This window comes from Pan paniscus, chromosome Y, assembly GCF_029289425.2.
Source record: "Pan paniscus chromosome Y, NHGRI_mPanPan1-v2.0_pri, whole genome shotgun sequence".
Lineage (NCBI taxonomy): Eukaryota > Metazoa > Chordata > Mammalia > Primates > Hominidae > Pan > Pan paniscus.
In genome coordinates this window covers 9,027,567-9,049,925 of record NC_073273.2, presented here as the reverse complement: position 1 = coordinate 9,049,925, position 22,359 = coordinate 9,027,567, and the positions used below count along the sequence as shown (strand labels likewise).

Genomic DNA, 22,359 nt, shown 5'->3' with positions numbered 1-22,359 from the left:
TGAAGTACAGACAAAGCCATAACATCTGTGGAACTGCATATTATCCTATAATATTGTCTGATACCAAAGAATCTAGAAATATTGTGACAGGGAAATAGCAAATATATTTATTTAACTTACATTGCAATCTGTCTTAATGGAGCCTTATCACCAGTGTAAGAAATAACTTCTGGGTGTGAATAAGTACACAGTATAAGGTAAACTTTGGTGAAATCATCAATTCTTTAGTCATTTGTTCCCATTCCCACCCAAAGTGTAGCGCTTGACATAGAATCTTTCTTTCTTCATAAAGTCAGTCATTCATTTAGAATTCTGCATTGTTGTATGTAGAAAAATGACATTTTACCTTTTTAAATATTTTTGTTATGTTGGGAATTGTATTTTTTTCTAATTTTAAAAAAATGTTTTACCATATTCATTTTTTTCTGCAACCTTTCTTTTCAGGCATTTCCTGCTTGTCCAAATTCACCAGTTCAGGTCACCACTGGCTATCAGTTGGCTGTGTACAATTATCAGGTAATGTAAGAGGGAGTAAAATGATTTGCTTTCAGGTATTATTGAGGCCTTTAACTTGTTTATACAAATTTCCTGAATAGTTGGTCATTTTAAACTAGTGAAGTGTACCTAAAATTTAAGGAAAGACTTAGTGTAGAATGAAGACCTCTGTCTTATTTAGAAGTTATGAAGTAATATTTTGACAGGAATATACTTGGCAATAACTTTTCTGTAGATCAGATTTCTGAGATTTGGTGTCCCCTTCTTCATTTCTGGATGTAGTTTTCATCTTTACTGTCAAATAGCTGAATGAAACATCCAAACTGACTCTCATGAATTTTCTTACGGAGATAGAGTGAAATAAAATTATGATCCACTTTTCAGAGCACAGAATTCCCATTATATTTTCATTTTAGCTGGCTGTTTCAGGATAGTAATTCTCTGGATCTCTTTTCATAGATACAAGTATATCTATGCCCAATAATTATATCTATGGTAATAAACTGAAAGAGCTAGTATCTTTGAGGTTTCCACATTGCAATCTCCCGAAAATTTGCAGAAAGGTGAAGTTTCTAATATAAAAGTAACAAGAATGTCATGGACTAGAAACATAAAGTACTCAAGTTTTCCTTTCTGTTACTTGTATTATAATAAAAAAGGAGACAGCAGGATAAGTACTTCAATATTGTGTTTCTCATGTGTTTTTGAAAATGTGTAGGAATATTTTAATAGTTTTGGTTTCCTTTTTTTTTTTAAGATGCCACCATAGGGGCCTGTTGGGGAGCAAAGGGATTATGTTTTCCTTGATGTTAAGTGAATTAGCCAAACATAGACTTCCTGTTCATTCTTGGATTTTTTCCACGTCGTATATGCCTATTAATATTTTTAAGTGATTTTTCTATCAATGTTTTATTTTATTTTTTTACTTTCTTGTTAACCCGATTATAAACTCCCATGGGAGCAACAGTGCCTTTTTTGCCCTGAGGTTTTTGTTTGCTTAAGCAATGGCAGGTCCACTTAATGATAGACTATATAATCAAAGAAAGGTAGTATTCACGTGGCTTTTGAATTAGCATGTATCTGCGTAGATTCTGCCGCTGGAATTACCAGCAGTAGAAAATTTGTAGAAGAGAGACAGAAATGCTTTGCTGTTAATTACGCTTAAATAAGAATAGCAGTAAACGAGAGTATTACCTCCAAATCACCAGAGCTGCTTTCCCCCTTATAACCAGTACCTAAATTGAATGAAAGCAGCTCTCCTTATGTGTCTGCCTACTTTATTCTTTGGTAAGTTTAACAGTTCATCCAGCTATCCTTTATTTGAAATGATTTCCAGATGCCTCCTCATATAAATTGCTGACTTCTGGATATATTCTGGTTCTGGAATGGGTAGATTTCTGATGTGGTTTAGTATGTATATAAATCCCGTGAGCTTCTGGCATCTAATTTCTCTGATCTTGGTTACATTGATATTTAAAGTAGGTTTTGACGTACTCCATCACTTAATGTTGATAAAGGACGTTTATATTCTTCTTAGTTCGTTTCATTTATGTGTTAGCTTAAAAGACATTTTCTTTGATGGAAAATGAAGTAACAAAATAATAATGAAATAGTTCTGCAGTGTCTCTAATTTATTGATATTTTCCGTGTACTTGAAACATGTACGGTATACCTCTTTTATTCCTTCTCTGAAGAATGGCTAGAAAAAAAGCCCTAGTTATTTCTGTCATTTACTGTGAGGCATTACTGAATCTGGACACATTCATGTATGCTGCTACGTGTATGTTTTCAAACAAGAAGAATTCGTTGAACCATATAAGAGATTGTACTTTCTCTTCTCCAGTATTGGATTATAGACTGCGCTTAGTTTTCCAGAATGAAGTACAGACAAAGCCATAACGTGTGTACAACTACACATTGTCCTATAATATTGTCTGATAAAAAACAGTGTAGAAATATTCTGACAGGGAAATAGCAAATGTACTAATTTAACTTACATTGCAATCTGTCTTAATGGAGCCTTACCACCAGTGTAAGAAATAACTTCTGGGTGTGAATAAGTACACAGTATAAGGTAAACTTTGGTGAAGTCGTCAATTCTTTTGTCATTTCTTCCCCCTTCACACCCAAAGTGTAGCACTTGACATGGAATCTTTCTTTCTTCATAAATCAGTCATTCATTTGGAATTCTGCATTGTTGTATGTAGAAAAACGATATTTTCCCTTCTGTAATATTGTTGTTATTATTGGGAATTATATTTCTTTGTAATTTTAAAAAGTGGTTTACCATATTCATTTTTTTCTGCCAACCTTTCTTTTCAGGCATTTCCTGCTTATCCAAGTTCACCATTTCAGGTCACCGCTGGATATCAGTTGCCTGTATATAATTATCAGGTAATGTAAGAAGGAGTAAAATTATTTGCTTTCAGGTATTATTGAGGCCTTTAACTTGTTTATACAAATTTCCTGAATAGTTGGTCATTTTAAACTAGTGAAGTGTACCTAAAATTTAAGGAAACACGTAGAATTAGTGTAGAATGAAGACCTCTGTCTTATTTAGAAGTAACGAAGTAGTATTTTGACAGGAATACACTTGGGAATAACTTTTCTGTAGAACAGATTTCTGAGATTTGGTGTCCCCTTCTTCATTTCTGGATGTAGTTTTCATCTTTACTGTCAAATAACTGAATGAAACATCCAAACTGACTTTCATGAATTTTCTTATGGAGATAGAGTGAAATAAAATTATGACCCACTTTTCAGAGCACAGAATTCCAATTATATTTTCATTTTAGCTGGCTGTTTCACGATAGTAATTCTCTGGGTCTCTTTTCACAGATACAAGTATATCTATGACACATAATTATGTCTATGGTAATAAACTGAAAGAGCTAGTATCTTTGAGGTTTCCACATTGCCAACTCCCGAAAATTTGGAGAAAGGTGAAGTTTCAAATATAAAAGTAACAAGAATGTCATGGACTAGAAACATAAAGTACTCAAGTTTTCCTTTCTTTTACTTTTATTATAATAAAAAAGGAGACAGCAGGATAAGTACTTCAATATTGTGTTTCTCATGTGTTTTTGAACATGTGTAGGAATACTTTAATAGTTTGGTTTCCTTTTTTTCTTTTTTTTTTTTTTAAGATGCGACCATAGGGGCCTGTTGGGGAGCAAAGGGATTGTATTTTCCTTGACGTTAAGTGAATTAGCCAAACATAGACTTCCTGTTCATTCTTGATTTTTTTTCCATGTCATAAGTGCCTATAAATATTTTTAAGTGATTCTTTATATTAATGTTTTTGTTTTTGTCTTTGTTACTTTCTTGTTAACCCGATTATAAACTCCCATGGGAGCAAGAGTGCCTTTTTTGCCCTCAGGTTTTTATGTGTTTAAGCAATGGCAGGTCCACATAATGATAGACTATATAATCAAAGAAAGGTAGTGTTCATGTGACTTTAGAATTAGCATGTATCTGCATAGAATCTGCCTCTGGCTTTACCAACAATAGAATATTTATAGAAGAGAAAGGGAAATGCTTTGCTGTTAATGACGCTTAAATAAGAATAGGAGTAAACCAGAGGATTAGCTGCAAATCACCCGAGCTGCTTTCCCCCTGATAACCAGTTCCTAAAGTGAATGAAAGCAGCTCTCCTTATGTGTCTGCCTTCATTATTCTTCAGTAAGTTTAGCAGTTCATCTAGCTATCCTTTATTTGAAATGATTTCCAGATGCCTCCTCATATAAATTGCCGACTTCTGGATATATTCTGGTTCAGGAATGGGTGGATTTCTGATATGTTTAGTATATATATATGTAAATCCCGTGAGCTTCTGGCATGTAATTTCTCTGATTGTGGTTACATTGATATTTAAAGTAGGGTTTGACATACTCCATCACTTAATGTTGATAAAGGACGTTTATATTCCTCTTAGTTCGCTTTATTTATGTGTTAGCTTAAAAGACATTTTCTTTGATGGAAAATGAAGTAACAAAATAATAATGAAATAGTTCTGCAGTGTCTCTAATTTTTTGATGTTTTCCGCGTACTTGAAACATGTACGGTATACCTCTTTTATTCCTTCTCTGAAGAATGGCTAGAAAAAAAGCCCTAGTTATTTCTGTCATTTACTGTGAGGCATTACTGAATCTGGGTGTAGTCATGTATGCTGCTACCTGTATGTTTTCAAACAATAAGAATTTATTGAAACATATAAGACATTATACTTTCTCTTCTCCAGTATTGGATCATAGACTGCACTGAGTTTTTCGGAATGAAGTACAGACAAAGCCATAACATCTGTGGAACTGCATATTGTCCTATAATATTGTCTGATACCAAAGAGTCTAGAAATATTGTGACAGGGAAATAGCAAATATATTTATTTAACTTACATTGCAATCTGTCTTAATGGAGCCTTATCACCAGTGTAAGAAATAACTTCTGGGTGTGAATAAGTACACAGTATAAGGTAAACTTTGGTGAAATCATCAATTCTTTAGTCATTTGTTCCCATTCCCACCCAAAGTGTAGCGCTTGACATAGAATCTTTCTTTCTTCATAAAGTCAGTCATTCATTTAGAATTCTGCATTGTTGTATGTAGAAAAAATGACATTTTACCTTTTTAAATATTTTTGTTATGTTGGGAATTGTATTTTTTTCTAATTTTAAAAAAATGTTTTACCATATTCATTTTTTTCTGCAACCTTTCTTTTCAGGCATTTCCTGCTTGTCCAAATTCACCAGTTCAGGTCACCACTGGCTATCAGTTGGCTGTGTACAATTATCAGGTAATGTAAGAGGGAGTAAAATGATTTGCTTTCAGGTATTATTGAGGCCTTTAACTTGTTTATACAAATTTCCTGAATAGTTGGTCATTTTAAACTAGTGAAGTGTACCTAAAATTTAAGGAAAGACTTAGTGTAGAATGAAGACCTCTGTCTTATTTAGAAGTTATGAAGTAATATTTTGACAGGAAATACACTTGGCAATAACTTTTCTGTAGATCAGATTTCTGAGATTTGGTGTCCCCTTCTTCATTTCTGGATGTAGTTTTCATCTTTACTGTCAAATAGCTGAATGAAACATCCAAACTGACTCTCATGAATTTTCTTACGGAGATAGAGTGAAATAAAATTATGATCCACTTTTCAGAGCACAGAATTCCCATTATATTTTCATTTTAGCTGGCTGTTTCAGGATAGTAATTCTCTGGATCTCTTTTCATAGATACAAGTATATCTATGCCCAATAATTATATCTATGGTAATAAACTGAAAGAGCTAGTATCTTTGAGGTTTCCACATTGCGATCTCCCGAAAATTTGCAGAAAGGTGAAGTTTCTAATATAAAAGTAACAAGAATGTCATGGACTAGAAACATAAAGTACTCAAGTTTTCCTTTCTGTTACTTGTATTATAATAAAAAAGGAGACAGCAGGATAAGTACTTCAATATTGTGTTTCTCATGTGTTTTTGAAAATGTGTAGGAATATTTTAATAGTTTTGGTTTCCTTTTTTTTTTTAAGATGCCACCATAGGGGCCTGTTGGGGAGCAAAGGGATTATGTTTTCCTTGATGTTAAGTGAATTAGCCAAACATAGACTTCCTGTTCATTCTTGGATTTTTTCCACGTCGTATATGCCTATTAATATTTTTAAGTGATTTTTCTATCAATGTTTTATTTTATTTTTTTACTTTCTTGTTAACCCGATTATAAACTCCCATGGGAGCAACAGTGCCTTTTTTGCCCTGAGGTTTTTGTTTGCTTAAGCAATGGCAGGTCCACTTAATGATAGACTATATAATCAAAGAAAGGTAGTATTCACGTGGCTTTTGAATTAGCATGTATCTGCGTAGATTCTGCCGCTGGAATTACCAGCAGTAGAAAATTTGTAGAAGAGAGACAGAAATGCTTTGCTGTTAATTACGCTTAAATAAGAATAGCAGTAAACGAGAGTATTACCTCCAAATCACCAGAGCTGCTTTCCCCCTTATAACCAGTACCTAAATTGAATGAAAGCAGCTCTCCTTATGTGTCTGCCTACTTTATTCTTTGGTAAGTTTAACAGTTCATCCAGCTATCCTTTATTTGAAATGATTTCCAGATGCCTCCTCATATAAATTGCTGACTTCTGGATATATTCTGGTTCTGGAATGGGTAGATTTCTGATGTGGTTTAGTATGTATATAAATCCCGTGAGCTTCTGGCATCTAATTTCTCTGATCTTGGTTATATTGATATGTAAAGTAGGTTTGGACATACTCCATCACTTAATGTTGATAAAGGACGTTTATATTCTTCTTAGTTCGTTTCATTTATGTGTTAGCTTTAAATACATTTTCTTGACGGAAAATGAAGTAACAAAATAATAGTGAAATAGTTCTGCAGTGTCTCTAATTTGTTGCTGTTTTCCATGTTCTTGAAAGATGTGTGGTATACCTCTTCTTTTTCCTTCCCTCAACAATGGCTGGAAAAAAAGCCCTACTTGTTTCTGTCATTTACTGTGTGGCATTACTGAATCTGGGCATGTTCATGTATGCTGCTACCTGTATGTTTTCAAACAATAAGAATTCATTGAAACATATAAGACATTATACTTTGTCTTCTCCAGTATTGGATTGTAGACTGCACTTAGATTTTTGGAATGAAGTACAGACATAGCACTAATATCTATAGAACTACATATTACCCTTTAGTATTGTCTGATACAAAACAGTCTAGAAATATTCTGACATTGAACTAGCAAATGTATAAATTTAACTTACATTGCAATCTGTCTTAATGGAGCCTTATCACCGGTGTAAGAAATAACTTCTGGGTGTGAATAAGTACACAGTATAAGGTAAACTTTGGTGAAATAGTCAATTCTTTTGTCATTTGTTCCCCCTTCACACCCAAAGTGTGGCACATGACATAGACTATTTCTTTCTTCATAAAGTCAGTCATTCATTTAGAATTCTGCATTGTTGTATGTAGAAAAATGATATTTTAACGTTTTTAATATTTTTGTTACATTGGGAATGATATTTCTTTCTAATTTTAAAAAATGGTTTAGCATATTCTTTTTTTTCTGCCACCTTTCTTTTCAGGCATTTCCTGCTTATCCAAATTCAGCAGTTCAGGTCACCAGTGGATATCAGTTCCATGTATACAATTACCAGGTAATGTAAGAAGGAATGAAATGATTTGCTTTCAGGTATTATTGAGGCCTTTAAATTGTTTATACAAATTTCCTGAATAGTTGGTCATTTTAAACTAGTGAAGTGTACCTAATATTTAAGGAAACACTTAGAATTAGTGTAGAATGAAGACCTCTGTCTTATTTAGAAGTAATGAAGTAATATTTTGACAGGAATATACTTGTCAATAACTTTTCTGTAGAACAGTTTTCTGAGATTTGACCCTTCTATATTTCAGGATATAGTTTTCATCTTTGCTGTCAAATAGCTGAATGAAAGCTCCAGAATGACTTTCATGAATTTTTAGGGATATAGAGTAAATAAAATTACTACCCAATTCTTAGAGCACATAATTCAAATTATAGTTTCATTTAGTAGGCTGTTTCCCGACAATTGTTGTCTGGTTCTCTTTTCATAGTAGAGAGGACTCTATGACCAATAATCATATGTAGCATAATAAGTTCAAAGTAGTAACATCTTTGAGATTTCCACAATGCCAAATCCAAAAATTGGGGAAAAGGTGTGGTTTCGTATTTGTATGTGGAAGTAACAACAAGAATGTCAGGAATTAGAACCATGAAGTACTTCTTTTTTCCATTGTGTTTCTTTTATTATAATAACAAAGGAGCCAGCATAGGTACTTCAATATTTTATATATCATTTGTTTTTGAAAATGTTTATGAATATTTGAATAATTTTGTTTTCCTGTTTTTTTTTAAGATGCCACCGCAGTGGCCTGTTGGGGAGCAAAGGAGGTAGGTTGTACCTCTGGTAAAGTGAATTAGCCTACCATGTACTTCTGTTCTTTCTGGATTATTTTCCATATCATTTATGCCTTATAAATATTTTTAAATGATTCTTTATATTAATGTGTTACATTTTGTTACTTTCTTTTTAACCCAGTTACAATCTCCCATGGGTGCAACAGTGCCTTTTTCTCTCTCAGGTTTTTGTGTGCTCAAAGAGTGGCTGGTCCACATAATAAGTGTTCAGTTACTTGTTGATAGACTGTGTAATCTAAGAAAGATAGTATTAATGTTACTTTAGAATTAGCATGTATCTGCGTAGGGTCTGCCTCTGGCTTTACCAGCCACAAAAAATTTGTTGAAGAGAAACAGAAATGTTTTGCTGTTAATTACTCTTAAATAAGAATAGGAATAAAAAAAGAGTATTACCTCTAAAATACCTGAACTTCTTTCCCCCATTATACCTAGTTCTGAAAACATTTGAAAGCAGCTGTTCTAATGTTTCTGCCTAGTTTATTCTTTAAGGATAGCGATTAATCTAGCTCTTCTTTACTTGCAATGATTTCCAGGTGACTCCTCATATAAACTGCTGACTTTGGGATATATTCTCAGTCTGGAATGTATAGATTTCTGACCTATTTTACTGTACCTATAAATCCTGTGAATTTGTGGCATGTAATTTCTCTGATCCTGATTACTTTGATATTTACAGTAGGATTTGACATACTCTATCACTTATTGGTGATAAATAACGTCTATTTTCTTCTTAGTCCGTTTTATTTATGTGTGAGTTTAAAAGACATTTTCTTTGATGGAAAATAAAGTAACAAAATAGTAGTGAAATAGTTCTTCAGTGTCTCTCATTTATTGACATTTTCTGTGTACTTGAAATGTGTAGGATATACCTCTTCTTCTTTTTTCTTCTCTGAACAATGGCTAGAGACAAAGCCCTACTTGTTTCTAACATTTACGGTGAGCCATTACTGAATTTGGGTGTATTCATGTATGCTGCTTCCTATATGTTTTCAAACAGTAAGTATTTATCGAAACATATAAGACATTGTACTGTCCTTCTCCACTTTTGGATTGTACACTGCCCTTAGTTTTTCGAAATGAAGTACAGAAAAAAAACATAACATCTGTAGGAGAACTACATATTACCCTGTAATATTGTCAAACACAAAACTATCTGGAAGTATATTGACAAAGAAATAGCAACTGTATTAAGTTAACTTACATTGAGATCTGTCTTAATGGAGCCTTATCAGCAGTGTAAGAAACAACTTCTGGGTGGGCATAAGTACACAGTGTCAGTAAGGTGAACTTTGCCTGGTGAAATAGTCACTACTTTGTCATTTGTGTGTTCCCCCACCCCACCCAAAGGGGCTTAGCACTTGACAGAGAATATTTATTTCTTCCTAAAGTCATTCATTCATTTAGAATTCTGCATTGTTTTATATGGAAAATTAATAAATATTTTAAAGTTTTTCATTTTTTTTATTTTGGGAATAATATTTTTTTCTAATTTAAAAAGATGTTTTACCATATTCATTCTTTCTGTAAACTTACTTTCAGACATATCCTACTTATCCAAATTCACCAGGTCAGGTCACCACTGGGTGTCAGTTGCCTGTATATAATTATCAGGTAATTGAAGAGGGAGTAAAATGATTTGTTTTCAGATATTATTGAAGCCTTTAACTTGTTTATATGAATTTCCTGAATAGTGTGTCATTTTAAACTAGTGAAATGTACCTAAAATTTAGGAAAACACTTGCAATGGTCTAGAATGAAGCCCTCTGTATTATTTAGAAGTAATGAATTAACATTTTGACAGGGATATACTTAGCAATAACTTTTCTGTAAAACAGTTTTCTGAGATTCGTTGTCCCCTTCTATATTTCAGCATGTATTTTTTCATCTTTTTCGTCTTTTTATCATCCCATTCTTAGAGCACAGAATTCCAATTATATTTTTATTTTAGCTTGCTGCTTCATGATAGTAGTTCTCTGGGCCTCTTTTCATAGATATGACTACATCTGTGACCCATAATCATATCTATGGTGATAAGTAATAAATTGAAAAAACTAGTATCCTTGAGATTTCCACAATGCCAACTCCAGAAAATTGGGAACATGGCGAGGTTTTATGTATAAAAGTAACAAGAACATCAGGGATTAGAAACATAAAGTACTTCTTTTTTTTTTACTCTGTTTCTTTCACTTTAATAACAAATGAGCCAGCATGATAAGTGCTTCAATATTGTGTATCTCATGAGTTTTTGAAAATGTGTAGGAATATTTTAATAGTTTTGGTTTCCTTCTTTTTATTTTTTTAAGGTGCTACCACCATGGCCTGTTGGGGAGCAAAAGAGGTTATGGAGTAAAGTGAATTAGTGAAACGTATACTTCCTCATCTTTCTTGACTTTTTTTCTATGCCATATATGCCTATAGATATTTTTAAATGGTTCTTTATATTAATGTTTTATGTTTTGTTATTTTATTTTTAACCCAATTATAAACTCCCATGAGAGCAACAGTGCCTTTTTGTCTCTCACATTTTTGTGTGCTGAAACAGTGGCTGGTCCACATAATGATAAGTGTTCAGTTACTTGTTGATAGATTATATAATCCAGGAATGGCGGTATTAACTGGCTTTAGAATTAGCATGTATCTGCCTAGAATATGCCTCTGGCTTTACTAGCCATAAAACATTTGTTGAAGAGAAACCGAAATGTTTTGCTATTAATTACTCTTAAAGAGGAATAGGAATAAAACAAGAGTATTACCTCTAATACAACAGAGCTGCTGTCTTACATCACGATTGGATATTTGAAGGATATAGTAAGTGTTAAAATTCTCAAAACACTCCCTTAACTACATTTGTTTCTTAGAATCCTTCTACCTCTGATTATGTTGATACCTGGAAGACGTTTTAAAACAAAAGGCTGCCTTAATGCATTTCAACTTTTCGTTTAAAACAAGGTTTCTGAAGTAACACAATTGAATTTCAACACAACCTACATTGAAACTTTTGATACCAGCTCACCTTTTTGAGGAATAAATAAGTAGCTTTTAAACGTATCTGTATTATCTGTTTAATTACACTTTCATTATTTTAAATATAGGCTTATTCAGCTCTTAACTGTCACTGTAGTGAAGTTGATACAGGAGGTGATGTTGTGCTAAATGAATGCTGAATTCATGAAGCTACCCCACCCTCTGGAAATGGCCCACAAAAGGCAAACATCTAATTTTGAATTTTTTTTTACAATATATATTTCATATTTTTTTCTAGTTTGAATAACTTTTTTTGAGAAGCAAACATTTTTGCCCAAATTTAAAAATGTTAGCCATAAATCATGGAGCTTAAATAATGGACTGATACTCAGCAGTTAATGTAAAGGTTGTTGAAATTTCAGATACCCCAAATTTTCAGTATATACCTAAAGTTTCTGATTCAGCAAGTCCTTTCCTGTATTTCAGTTTCACTAATTTTAAAAAGCCATTCTTTAATAAATACTGTATTAATATGATTTGGCAGAATGCTATGGGAGGGTTTCCTCTAGAATTCTACTCAAAAGAAGAATTAGTATGAATTGTATGTCCCTTTTCTTTTACAACAGTTTTGATCTTAAGCAGTGAAAAATATCATTTAAATAAGCATTCTCTCCGTAACATTATATGTGGCAGAAGTTTCCAACAGTGGTGAAGTCAGTAGTAATTATTCAAATACTGAAATAGACAGGGTTGTTTCTTTTTTTTATCATTAGTGCAAATTTCTGTAATAACAGTACTGTCACTCTTGCGTCACATATGTTCTGTTAGACAGGTGGGAGTGTGGAAGTAGTTGATGTGCTGGTAATATGTATAATACCCAAGAAGTCCCATTGCTGTGTAAATTCCTTGATTTGATATTGGATTTTAAAATGTGAATAAATATGAAAACATAACTCTTACAGTATAATTGTCCAGTTTTGTTCTGAGTATTTTTTCTTGAAACATTGGAATTCACTTAGGGATTTAACAAATTCAGCTTTTTAAACCAGTATTCTATCGCTAAGGTTCTAAAATAATTCTTCAATTTGTCAGAAAACTTACATACTGAGGATATGTGGCAGGAATTATGAATCACATTTTTATGAATTTCTTTTTTTTTTTTTGAGACAGGGTCTTGCGGTGTCGCCCAGGCTGGAAGTGCAGTGGTGTGATCTCGGCTCACTGCAACTTCTGTTTCCTAGGTTCCAGTAATTCTCCCTGCCTCAGCCTCCCGAATAGGTGGAATTACAGGCACCCGTCACCCAGTTAATTTTTGTATTTTTTAGTGGAGAAGGGGTTTCGCCATGTTGGCCAGCATAGTCTTGAACTCCTGATATCAGGTGATGCGTCGTCCTCGGCCTCCTAAAGTGCTGGGATTACAGATGTGAGCCACTGCTCCCAGCCTCTTTTAGCATTTTTGCATTTCTTTAGAAATAAACTGATATGTTCATTAAACCATCAAAGGAAAAACCAAAACACACCCTTATTAAGAGTGAGTGAAAGAAAGAGTTGTCTTTACATTACTGAAAACTTCTGTGTTTCAGAAATCTGTGGACCGAAGCTTACAAATGGCGGTATCTTGTCTGTTTAATCCAGAGAAGAGACTGATAAATTCCGTTGTTACTCAAGATGATTGCTTCAAGGTATGAAAGGAATGGCATGCATAATTAAAAAGCACACTTGTTCCCTCTCAAGTTAGCTGTTTTCCTTGTGGCACATGTATTTTGGGCTTTCTTAGAGGAATTTTTTTTCTTTTTTTTTTGTTTTGAGATGGAGTCTCCTCTGTCGCCCAGGCTGGAGTGCAGTGAGTGGCCCCATCTAGGCTCACTGCAAGCTCCACCTCCCAGGTTTACTTAACGCCATTCTCCTGCCTCAGCCTTCCGAGTAGCTGGGACTACAGGCGCCCACCACCACGCCCAGCTAATTTTTTGTATTTTTAGTAGAGACGGGGTTTCACCGTGTTAGCCAGGATGGTCTTGATCTCCTGACCTCGTGATCCACCTGCCTCAGCCTCCCAAAGTGCTGGGATTACAGGCATGAGCCACCGTGCCCGGCCTAGAACATTTAATTGAACTGTTGGCATTTGACTGTAACCCAGTAAACCAGTGTGGGTTTTACCTGGCAGTATATTTTCTGCTGCCGAGCCTTGATATAATGTAGTCAAATTTAGGGAAGAATCCTGCAGCAGAAATTTGTAATTGAAAGGGTTTACTAGAGAAGAGAGTTAGTTGACTACCTTGACCAAATAGTAAAAGAAAATTTTAGATACAGAAAGGAGATCTTGGCTGGGTGCAGAGGCTCACGCCTGTAATCCCAACACTTTGAGGGGCTGAGGTGGGTGGATTGCTTGAGCTCAGGAGTTCGAGGCCACCCTGGGTAACAAGGCAAAACACCATCTCTACAAAAAAAATACAAAAATCAGCCAGTTGTGATGGTACATGCCTGTAGTGCCAACTACTCCAGAGGAGTCTGAGGCAGGAGGATCGCTTGAGCCTGGGAAGTTGAGGCTGCACTGAGCCATGATTGTGCCATTGTAGTCCAGCCTGGGCAACAGAGTGAGAGACCTTGTCTCAAAAAAAAAAAAAAAAAAAAAAAAAAAAAAAATAGAACTTAATACATGCATATTGGACTAAAGAGAAGAAAAGAAATGATTTACTCAGATGATACACCTGAACAGTGTGAAGGGAGAAAAGGGGTAAAATGAAGCAGTAAAAAGTTGAGTAGAAAGAGAGGTTGATTCAGAGTTGGTGAAGTGGAAGAGAATGTGGCTAGTTGAATTCCAGAAAGCTCTGACTTCTGATCCCACTTTCTGTCCATGTTGGATAGATAAATCTTTTATTAAGGCTCTAATTCTTACAAGTCTAAAATGAGAAGGTACAGGACTAAAGGTTTCTGGGTCCCTGTGGTTCTAAGTCTATACATACGAAAAAGAACTAACTTGGTCAGTCCGGTGGGAGAAAAATATTATGGTTAATAAAGGGAAGGTGTTCTTTAAATAGCAATTTTATTAAAATAATACCAGTAATACACTTTATGTATTTAAAATGTGCACTTCACTGTTTTTTCATATATTCAAAGTTGTGCAACCATGTCCACAATCAATTTTAGAATATTTAAATCACCTCAAAAATCACCCCCGTACCTTAGCAGTCACCTGCTATTTTCCTGGAACTTGTGTGTATCCCTAGGCAAACACTAATTTACTTTTTTCCTCTAAGGATTTTCCTGTCCTGGAGATTTCTTGTGTATGGAATCATACATAATGATGTGGCATTTTGTGACTGGAATTTTTCACTCAGCATAATCTTTGTAAGGTTCATCAATATTCTAGCACGTATCAGAACTTAATCATTTCTTTTTATTTGTAGATATTACCTTATTCTGTTTATGCATTCGTCTGTTAAAGACATTTGGATTATTTCCACTTTTTAGCTGTTATAACTAATGCTGTGAACATTCATGTACAAGTTATTGTGTGGACATACGTGCTTACCTCTCTTGCGTATATACTTGGGAATGGAATTGCTAAGTCATATTTAACCTTTAGTGGAACTGCCAGATTTGTCAAAACTGGCTACACACTTTACATTCAAAAGAAAATGTTTAACCATCACTTTGTGTCTTACAACAGAACTAGCTTTTTTTTTGTCTGTGAATGGATATGGGATGGAGCCTAAGCCTTTTTAAAGGGTTATATTATGAATCTTCTGTATAATGTAGAAGTGTAGAGCCAGATAGCAGAATTAAGTTCTTAACATCTTTGCAACATGGAGTAAATATATTTAAATTTGACATTTGTTCTCTTGTTGCTTCATTCTACATAGGTAGTACAATTTAGAAAAGAAAGAACTGGAATTGTACATCAGCTTATCTTGCCCAAAATTCTGATTACATTGGTGTCTACAGTAGTACTTAAGTGATTTTCAAAGCAGAAGATAGTCTTTTGTTTCTTTTTTTTTTTTTTTTTTTTTTTTTTTGCGGTGACCTCATTTGGTCATCCAGGCTGGAGTGCAGTGTCGCAATCACAGCTTACTACAACCTCAAACTCCTGCACTCAAGGGATCCTTCTGCCTCAGCGTCCCAAATAGGACGACAGACATGCACCACCACACTTAGCTAGTTAAAAAGAAATTTTTTTTTTTTTTTTTGAGACAGAGTCCCACTGTGTCACCCAGGTTGGAGTGCAGTGGTGCGATCTTGGCTCACTGCAAGTTCTGCCTCCCAGGTTCATGCCATTCTCCTGCCTCAGCCTCCCGAGTGGCTGGGACTACAGGTGCCCGCCACCACGCCCAGCTAACTTTTTGTGTTTTTAGTAGAGATGGGGTTTCATCGTGTTAGCCAGGATGGTCTCGATCTCCTGACCTTGTGATCTGCCCGCCTCGGCCTCCCAAATTGCTGGGATTACAGGTGTGAGCCACCGTGCCCAGCCAAAAGATTTTTTTTTAAGAGAGAATCTTACTATATTGCCCTGGCTCGTCTTGAACTCCTGGACTCAAGTGATCCTCCTGCCTCAGCCTCCCAAAGTGCTGGGATTACAGGCGTATGCCACCATGTCCAGCCCAGAAAATATTTTTTTAAACTTGAGTTCTCACCTGGTGGTAGACAGAAGACTCGCTTTGAAACTTCCAGAGTTTTCTGCTTATTTGGGAGAGGAATCAGAAGTTGGCATCCTGCAGTTGTCTGACATTTAGACCTATTTTAATTGACTGTACGTTGTTATATTGAATTAGAATGCCTGAGATATTTTTGAATGTATTTACAATTTCCATAGCCGATTTTTCTTCATTGTCTTAGTTATCTAGCCCTTTCACAATCTTGTTTCCTACATGACCTCTGAAGATACATGTTGGTGACCAGTTTTCTAGATTTTAACCTAAATTGATTATCACTCTTTTGACAGATGAGGTAACTTCCAGAAGCCACTTTTGTTTATATGAAAATGAAACTGAAGTCTTAAAAAAAGGGCACAGCTTTGTAGAAAAGGAAATGTTATTACTCGTTTCACTCATTCCCATTCCTCCTTGTAAGACCTCTCACTTCTCTCTGCACGTCTGCAGGCAACATAGAGTGAAAAGAAAGTTTTGCATGTATTTTAAAGTTTTATCTTCCTTTCTAAAGAATGATATGTCTTCACAGGTTAATGATATGTTCTTCAAATGCCAAAACTTACATATTTTAATCTAAAAACATGAAATTTCAGATTGGAGAGCTGTTCGCAAGCTGTAGTTGGTATTAAATGCAGTTCAATTAGTGAAAAAAGTATTCTTTACAATTACATTTTCTACCAGCTGTCTTTGGGACATTACTGCAAAATTATTAACTAAGAAGTACATAAAATGATACTGAGTTTAAGTCCTTTTATTTCTCAGTTTACTGGAATTTGTTTTATTTAATTATTGATTTCTTTTTTTAACTGTTTAATAAAACTAGCCATCTTGGTACATTTGTTATCCCAGTGTTCAAATATGCTTCCTGAAAAGAATCATCTTTTTTCCTCATTATTTATAATGTTTAAACCCAAAACAAATGGTTTAAGTTTTGACAACTTTCAGATCCATAGTAGTCATCAGAAATTTTCAGTAAAATAAAAGGACTATTTCTGTCTTTTCCAGGGTAAAAGAGTGCATCGCTTTAGAAGAAGTTTGGCAGTATTTAAATCTGTTGGATCCTCTCAGCTATCTAGTTTCATGGGAAGTTGCTGGTTTTGAATATTAAGCTAAAAGTTTTCCACTATTACAGAAATTCTGAATTTTGGTAAATCACACTGGGTATAACTTGTATTATTAGACTCTCTAGTTTTATCTTAACACTGAAACTGTTCTTCATTAGATGTTTATTTAGAACCTGGTTCTGTGTTTAATATATAGTTTAAAGTAACAAATAATCGCGACTGAAAGAATGTTAAGATTTATCTGCAAGGATTTTTAAAAAATTGAAACTTGGATTTTAAGTGTTTAAAAGCAAATACTGATTTTCAAAAAAGTTTTTAAAACCTGATTTGAAAGCTAAGAATTTTGATAGTCTGAACACAAGCATTTCACTTCTCCAAGAAGTACCTGTGAACAGTACAATATTTCAGTATTGAGCTTTGCATTTATGATTTATCTAGAAATTTACCTCAAAAGCAGAATTTTTAAAACTGCATTTTTAATCAGTGGAACTCAATGTATAGTTAGCTTTATTGAAGTCTTATCCAAACCCAGTAAAACAGATTCTAAGCAAACAGTCCAATCAGTGAGTCATAATGTTTATTCAAAGTATTTTATCTTTTATCTAGAATCCACATATGTATGTCCAATTTGATTGGGATAGTAGTTGGGATAACTAAAATTCTGGGCCTAATTTTTTAAAGGATCCAAGACAAACTAAACTTTACGGGGTATATAACCTTCTCAATGAGTTACCATTCTTCTTTTTTATAAGAAAAATTGTTCCTTGAAATGCTAAACTTAATGGCTGTATGTTAAATTTGCAAAATACTGGTATTAAAGAATGCTGCAGCTTTTTTATGTCACTCAAAGGTCAGTCAGAGTATCTGAAAGGAATTGTTTTTATAAAAACATTGAAGTATTAGCTACTTGCTATAAATAGATTTTTATTTTTGTTTTTTAGCCTGTTATATTTCCTTTTGTAAAATAAAATATGTCCAGAAGAGGCAAAATAGGTAGTTTTGATATTTCTAAATCACGAAAGTTGTTTAGTAAGTATATCTTAAGGATCTGCTAGAGTTAAAGTTAATGTTGTTTCTAGATTAGGTAGTGTCCTCATTTTATATTGTGACCACACAGCTAGAGCACCAGAGCCCTTTTGCTATACTCACAGTCTTGTTTTCCCAGCCTCTTTTACTAGTCTTTCAGGAGGTTTGCTCTTAGAACTGGTGGTATAAAGAATGGAAGTAGCTGTATGAGCAGTTCAAAGGCCAAGCCGTGGAATGGTAGCAATGGGATATAATACCTTTCTAAGGGAAACATTTGTATCAGTATCATTTGATCTGCCATGGACATGTGTTTAAAGTGGCTTTCTGGCCCTTCTTTCAATGGCTTCTTCCCTAAAACGTGGCGACTCTAAGTTAATGTCGTTACTATGGGCCATATTACTAATGCCCACTGGGGTCTATGATTTCTCAAAATTTTCACTCTGAATCCGAAGGATAGAGTCTTTAAACTTTAGAATTCCCAAGAGGGCCTTATTACACCTCAGAAATTGAAAGCACCATGAATTTGTCCATTAAAAAATTATCCATAGTTTTTTTAGGGCTTTTAACATTCTGACATACATCATTCTGTGATTAAATCTCCAGATTTCTATAAATGATACCTATATTCTAAAGAGTTAATTCTAATTATTCCGATATGACCTTAAGGAAAAGTAAGGGAATAAATTTTTGTCTTTGTTGGAGTGAAGTATTTAATAGAGTAAGGTAAAGAAGATATTAAGTCCTTTTCAAAATGGAAAATTAATTCTAAACTGAGAAAAATGTTCCTACTACCTATTGCTGATACTGTCTTTGCATAAATGAATAAAAATAAACTTTTTTTCTTCAAATGTGTTTTTTGGCTTTCTGACGTAATAATGTAAAATGGTGGGGAGTTGCGTGGGAACTGTGTAACAAGGTTTAAGTTCGTATAACAAGCTTTAGATTCTTAAAATGCAGAAGTATAAAGTTCAATTTACTAATCTGTCTGAGTTAGCCCATAAAAGCAAATGTAGGTACAAAGATAAGTTTAAGAGGTGCATCAACAGCAGTGCAGAGTAGGAATGCTGATGAACACATCCGACTCTGCTATCTCACGGCTAAGGTCCCTCACATTTTGGACCCTATGAAGCATTTTGTCTACTGTACACTTTGGGCCTAGTCTCTAGATCATTTATTTCAGGGTATTGCAGTTGCTTAAGGGAGCTTAAATTTTTTATATTGCAGGTACTTCCTGTGGATACCATAAAAAAAAAAAAAATCAGTACCGCTTCTTCTAGCTTTAGTGTTAGTACTCAGTTCTATAAGCTGAGTCCAGTGGAGAGGAAACTCCTCAGACCCTCTTGTATTTCATTAGTTAGTAAGCTTGCTGATTCATAACCAGAAAGTTGACTCCAAGGATACGCAGGATAGCAAGCAGTGCTTTCTGCATCACCAAAGATTAAATTGTGATGTTTAGTGTCCAATAATAGGCAAAAAAATAGTAATTCTTTTATGTGCCTATGTGTATATATGTATACATATGTGTCTATATATGCATATATTTATGGTTACGTACATACTAACGATTATCCAGAATATTTGGTTCTAGCTGATCAAGCTAGTAGGTTTTCAGTATTTTCAGACCCCAAAACTAGACTACATATGGGTTAAGATAGTTGCTTTACACCAGCTTGTTTCTAGTTTCCTATTAAATTATTACCACAAAAATCTTTGGAATTGAAAAATAACAGTTAAGCACTTTTTTGTAAAAAGTTCAAGTTATGGTGAAATCAAGCAGCTCTAAAAAGGTTGGTCACCTCCATAAGTGTATTCTGCGTGTTGGTTTTTTCTTTTTCTAAAATCAGATTACCTTTAATTCAAAATAACTTCAGAATTGGTAGTACCTGTCTGGCAAGGAAGTCATTGACTCTTAAAAATAAATGCTCCACAGCACTTCCCTCTCGTTATAAAGCACCTCTAGCCCCCTCTTCACTAAATTTTTCTTGGCTTTTTTTTAAAGGTAAACTGATAAAAATGGGCTGCCACATTGCTTAATCGCCTTGCCTGCTTTCCTTGCTGTCAGTTGAGGGTAATGAGGAGCAGCAACGATAAGGCAGCGTGCCACCTTGCTTTCACAAAGATGCCAATAGAGAAAGTGGGGAAACATAAGGCAGAAAAAAGTAGCAGTATTTTACATTGACCAAGTCTTGTGAATGGGCCAGCTATTGAGTGTGATCATTTGGAATCCCTAGATAAGGATTGCTCCTGTACATATTTTGATAAGTGTAATCTATCCCTTCCCAACATGTGTAGTATGTCTCTGTATGTAACTGATTGTTGTGAGCAATTCCTTGCCACTCATCAAAGACAGAACTTTCCATCTGTAGACAGTACATTTTGTAGTAGAAAACAATAGACAGAAGAAGTTCAAACTGTAAACATGTTTTTGAATGCTCATGCAAGATAATCTGCATAGCAAAGAAATAATAAGACAATTCAACATTGCATTTAGAGTTAAAAACATCTGTCCAGTATGGCTGTAGCTGTGGGCCAATCCTAAGTAAACGCAAAAAAAAAAAAAAAAAAAAAAAAAAAAAAAAAAAAATTGTCTCTTGGTACAGAAGTTGAAACTACCACTGTACAATTAAACTCTATGGTCGCTGTATTTTACATTTTTAACTGGTCTGAAACAGTTCTCTAGTTAAGTCTGTAGTTCGTTTTCCCAAGACAAGGCTTTATAGGTGCACCTTCATTAATGCTGCATGCCAGGAATTCCACATGAAACTTCAAGATGCCGGTTCACTAGGTCTTTTCCACATGAAACTTCAAGATACCGGTTCACTAGGTCTTTAACAATAGAACAAATACTTGCATGACTGGGATATTCAGGTCATGAACACTCCTTATAAATTTGAAGCAATAGTAACATGTTAAGCACTTTGGAAAATTGGAGGTTTCATAACCCTCAATCAGATCTTTTTATAGAATAACAAAAATACACTAAGGTTCTAATCACATCTATTGTCTTTGCCCAAAATAACATGGATAGAGACACACTCCATTCTGGCTCAATCTTAGATGAAACTCCAGAAGAAAGGCAGTTGATAATGATACAGCCAGGCCAGCTGTTTAAGTGGACGTGTCCCCTCTGCCCTTGTACATTTGTTTAAAATTTTTGATAGGACTCTTCCCGCCTCCTTCACACCCTCCATAAATCTGACTAGGCCCATAAGAATGGAGAGAGGTAATTTAAAAGGCAGAGGACATTTTTCTCCTTGTTTTTACCTATGCTGATCCCCTACCTGGTGTTGGAGCAGCTTCACTGTGAGTAAAATCTGAACAGTGTTTAAGCAGTAAACCCACTATATTGAGGAAAGCGTGACCTGCACTTTTCTTTTTTTTTTTTTTTCCCTGAACATGACTTGGTTGTTGCTCATCATTTTGGTTGGTGATGGGTCTTTGACAAACCGATAGGCTCACCATCCAAAGTTGTGTCCATGTTTAGATCAGTGCAGTATTCGATAGGGCACGTTTCCTCAAGATACCAATTTTACAGGGAAGTCAAAGAGCATCAGAGCTATCATAAGGGGTGCTTTTCAGAAGCCAAATCCTGGGCCCCATTCTCAGATGCTCTTATTCTAATGCTCTGGATGGGCCCAGTAATCTGCATTTTTAACATGTGCCCCAGGTGATTCTGACCACTGTAACATACTTTGAGAAATACGGCCTCAGTTGGGGAGCTCTCATTATATCATCTCAAGCTACCCCTGGATATAGGATAGAAACAGCCCTGTCTGGTCAATTATGACTTTCATAAAGGATTCCGTTGGCTTAATTCACCGAATTCATCTTTCCCGGCCAAGCCCGTGCCTGGGAATGCCAGCTGTCCACAGGCAAGAGTGACTCATGAATGGGCTGAAATAGATTGAATAGGAAGTTTGAAAACCAAGACTTGTGGCCGGAAATCGGTGACAGGAGGGAGTGACTACAGAGGCAAAGCTGGATTCCAAGGCCAAGAGCAGGCAAGCCAAGGGTGAGGGACTAGGCTCGAGTGGGAAAGGGCAGATTGGATATCCTGGGGACAGAGACACTGTGTTTGCCTCCTGGAGTGAAGAACTATGCCTTTGACTCACTTGACACACTTTGCAAATAGTATTACCCATGGTTTTTAGAAAAGTATGGCCTGTCATTGCTCCTTTTCCTGCTGTGGAATTAACTAAT

The 22,359-nt window shown here is 34.9% G+C and overlaps 1 protein-coding gene across 1 annotated transcript in view; it reads left to right on the top strand.

Annotated features, from left to right (window-relative positions):
- Positions 1–13,611, top strand: part of LOC129395530 (deleted in azoospermia protein 2) — a 46,131-nt gene extending 32,520 nt beyond the window's left edge. Inside the window, 5 exon segments of the mRNA XM_063602083.1 lie at positions 2,818–2,889; positions 5,215–5,286; positions 7,588–7,659; positions 8,398–8,432; positions 13,007–13,611. Of these exon segments, the coding sequence (XP_063458153.1) occupies positions 2,818–2,889; positions 5,215–5,286; positions 7,588–7,659; positions 8,398–8,432; positions 13,007–13,070 (315 nt within the window). The 3' untranslated portion in view covers positions 13,071–13,611.
- Positions 13,612–22,359: the final 8,748 nt, after the last annotated feature.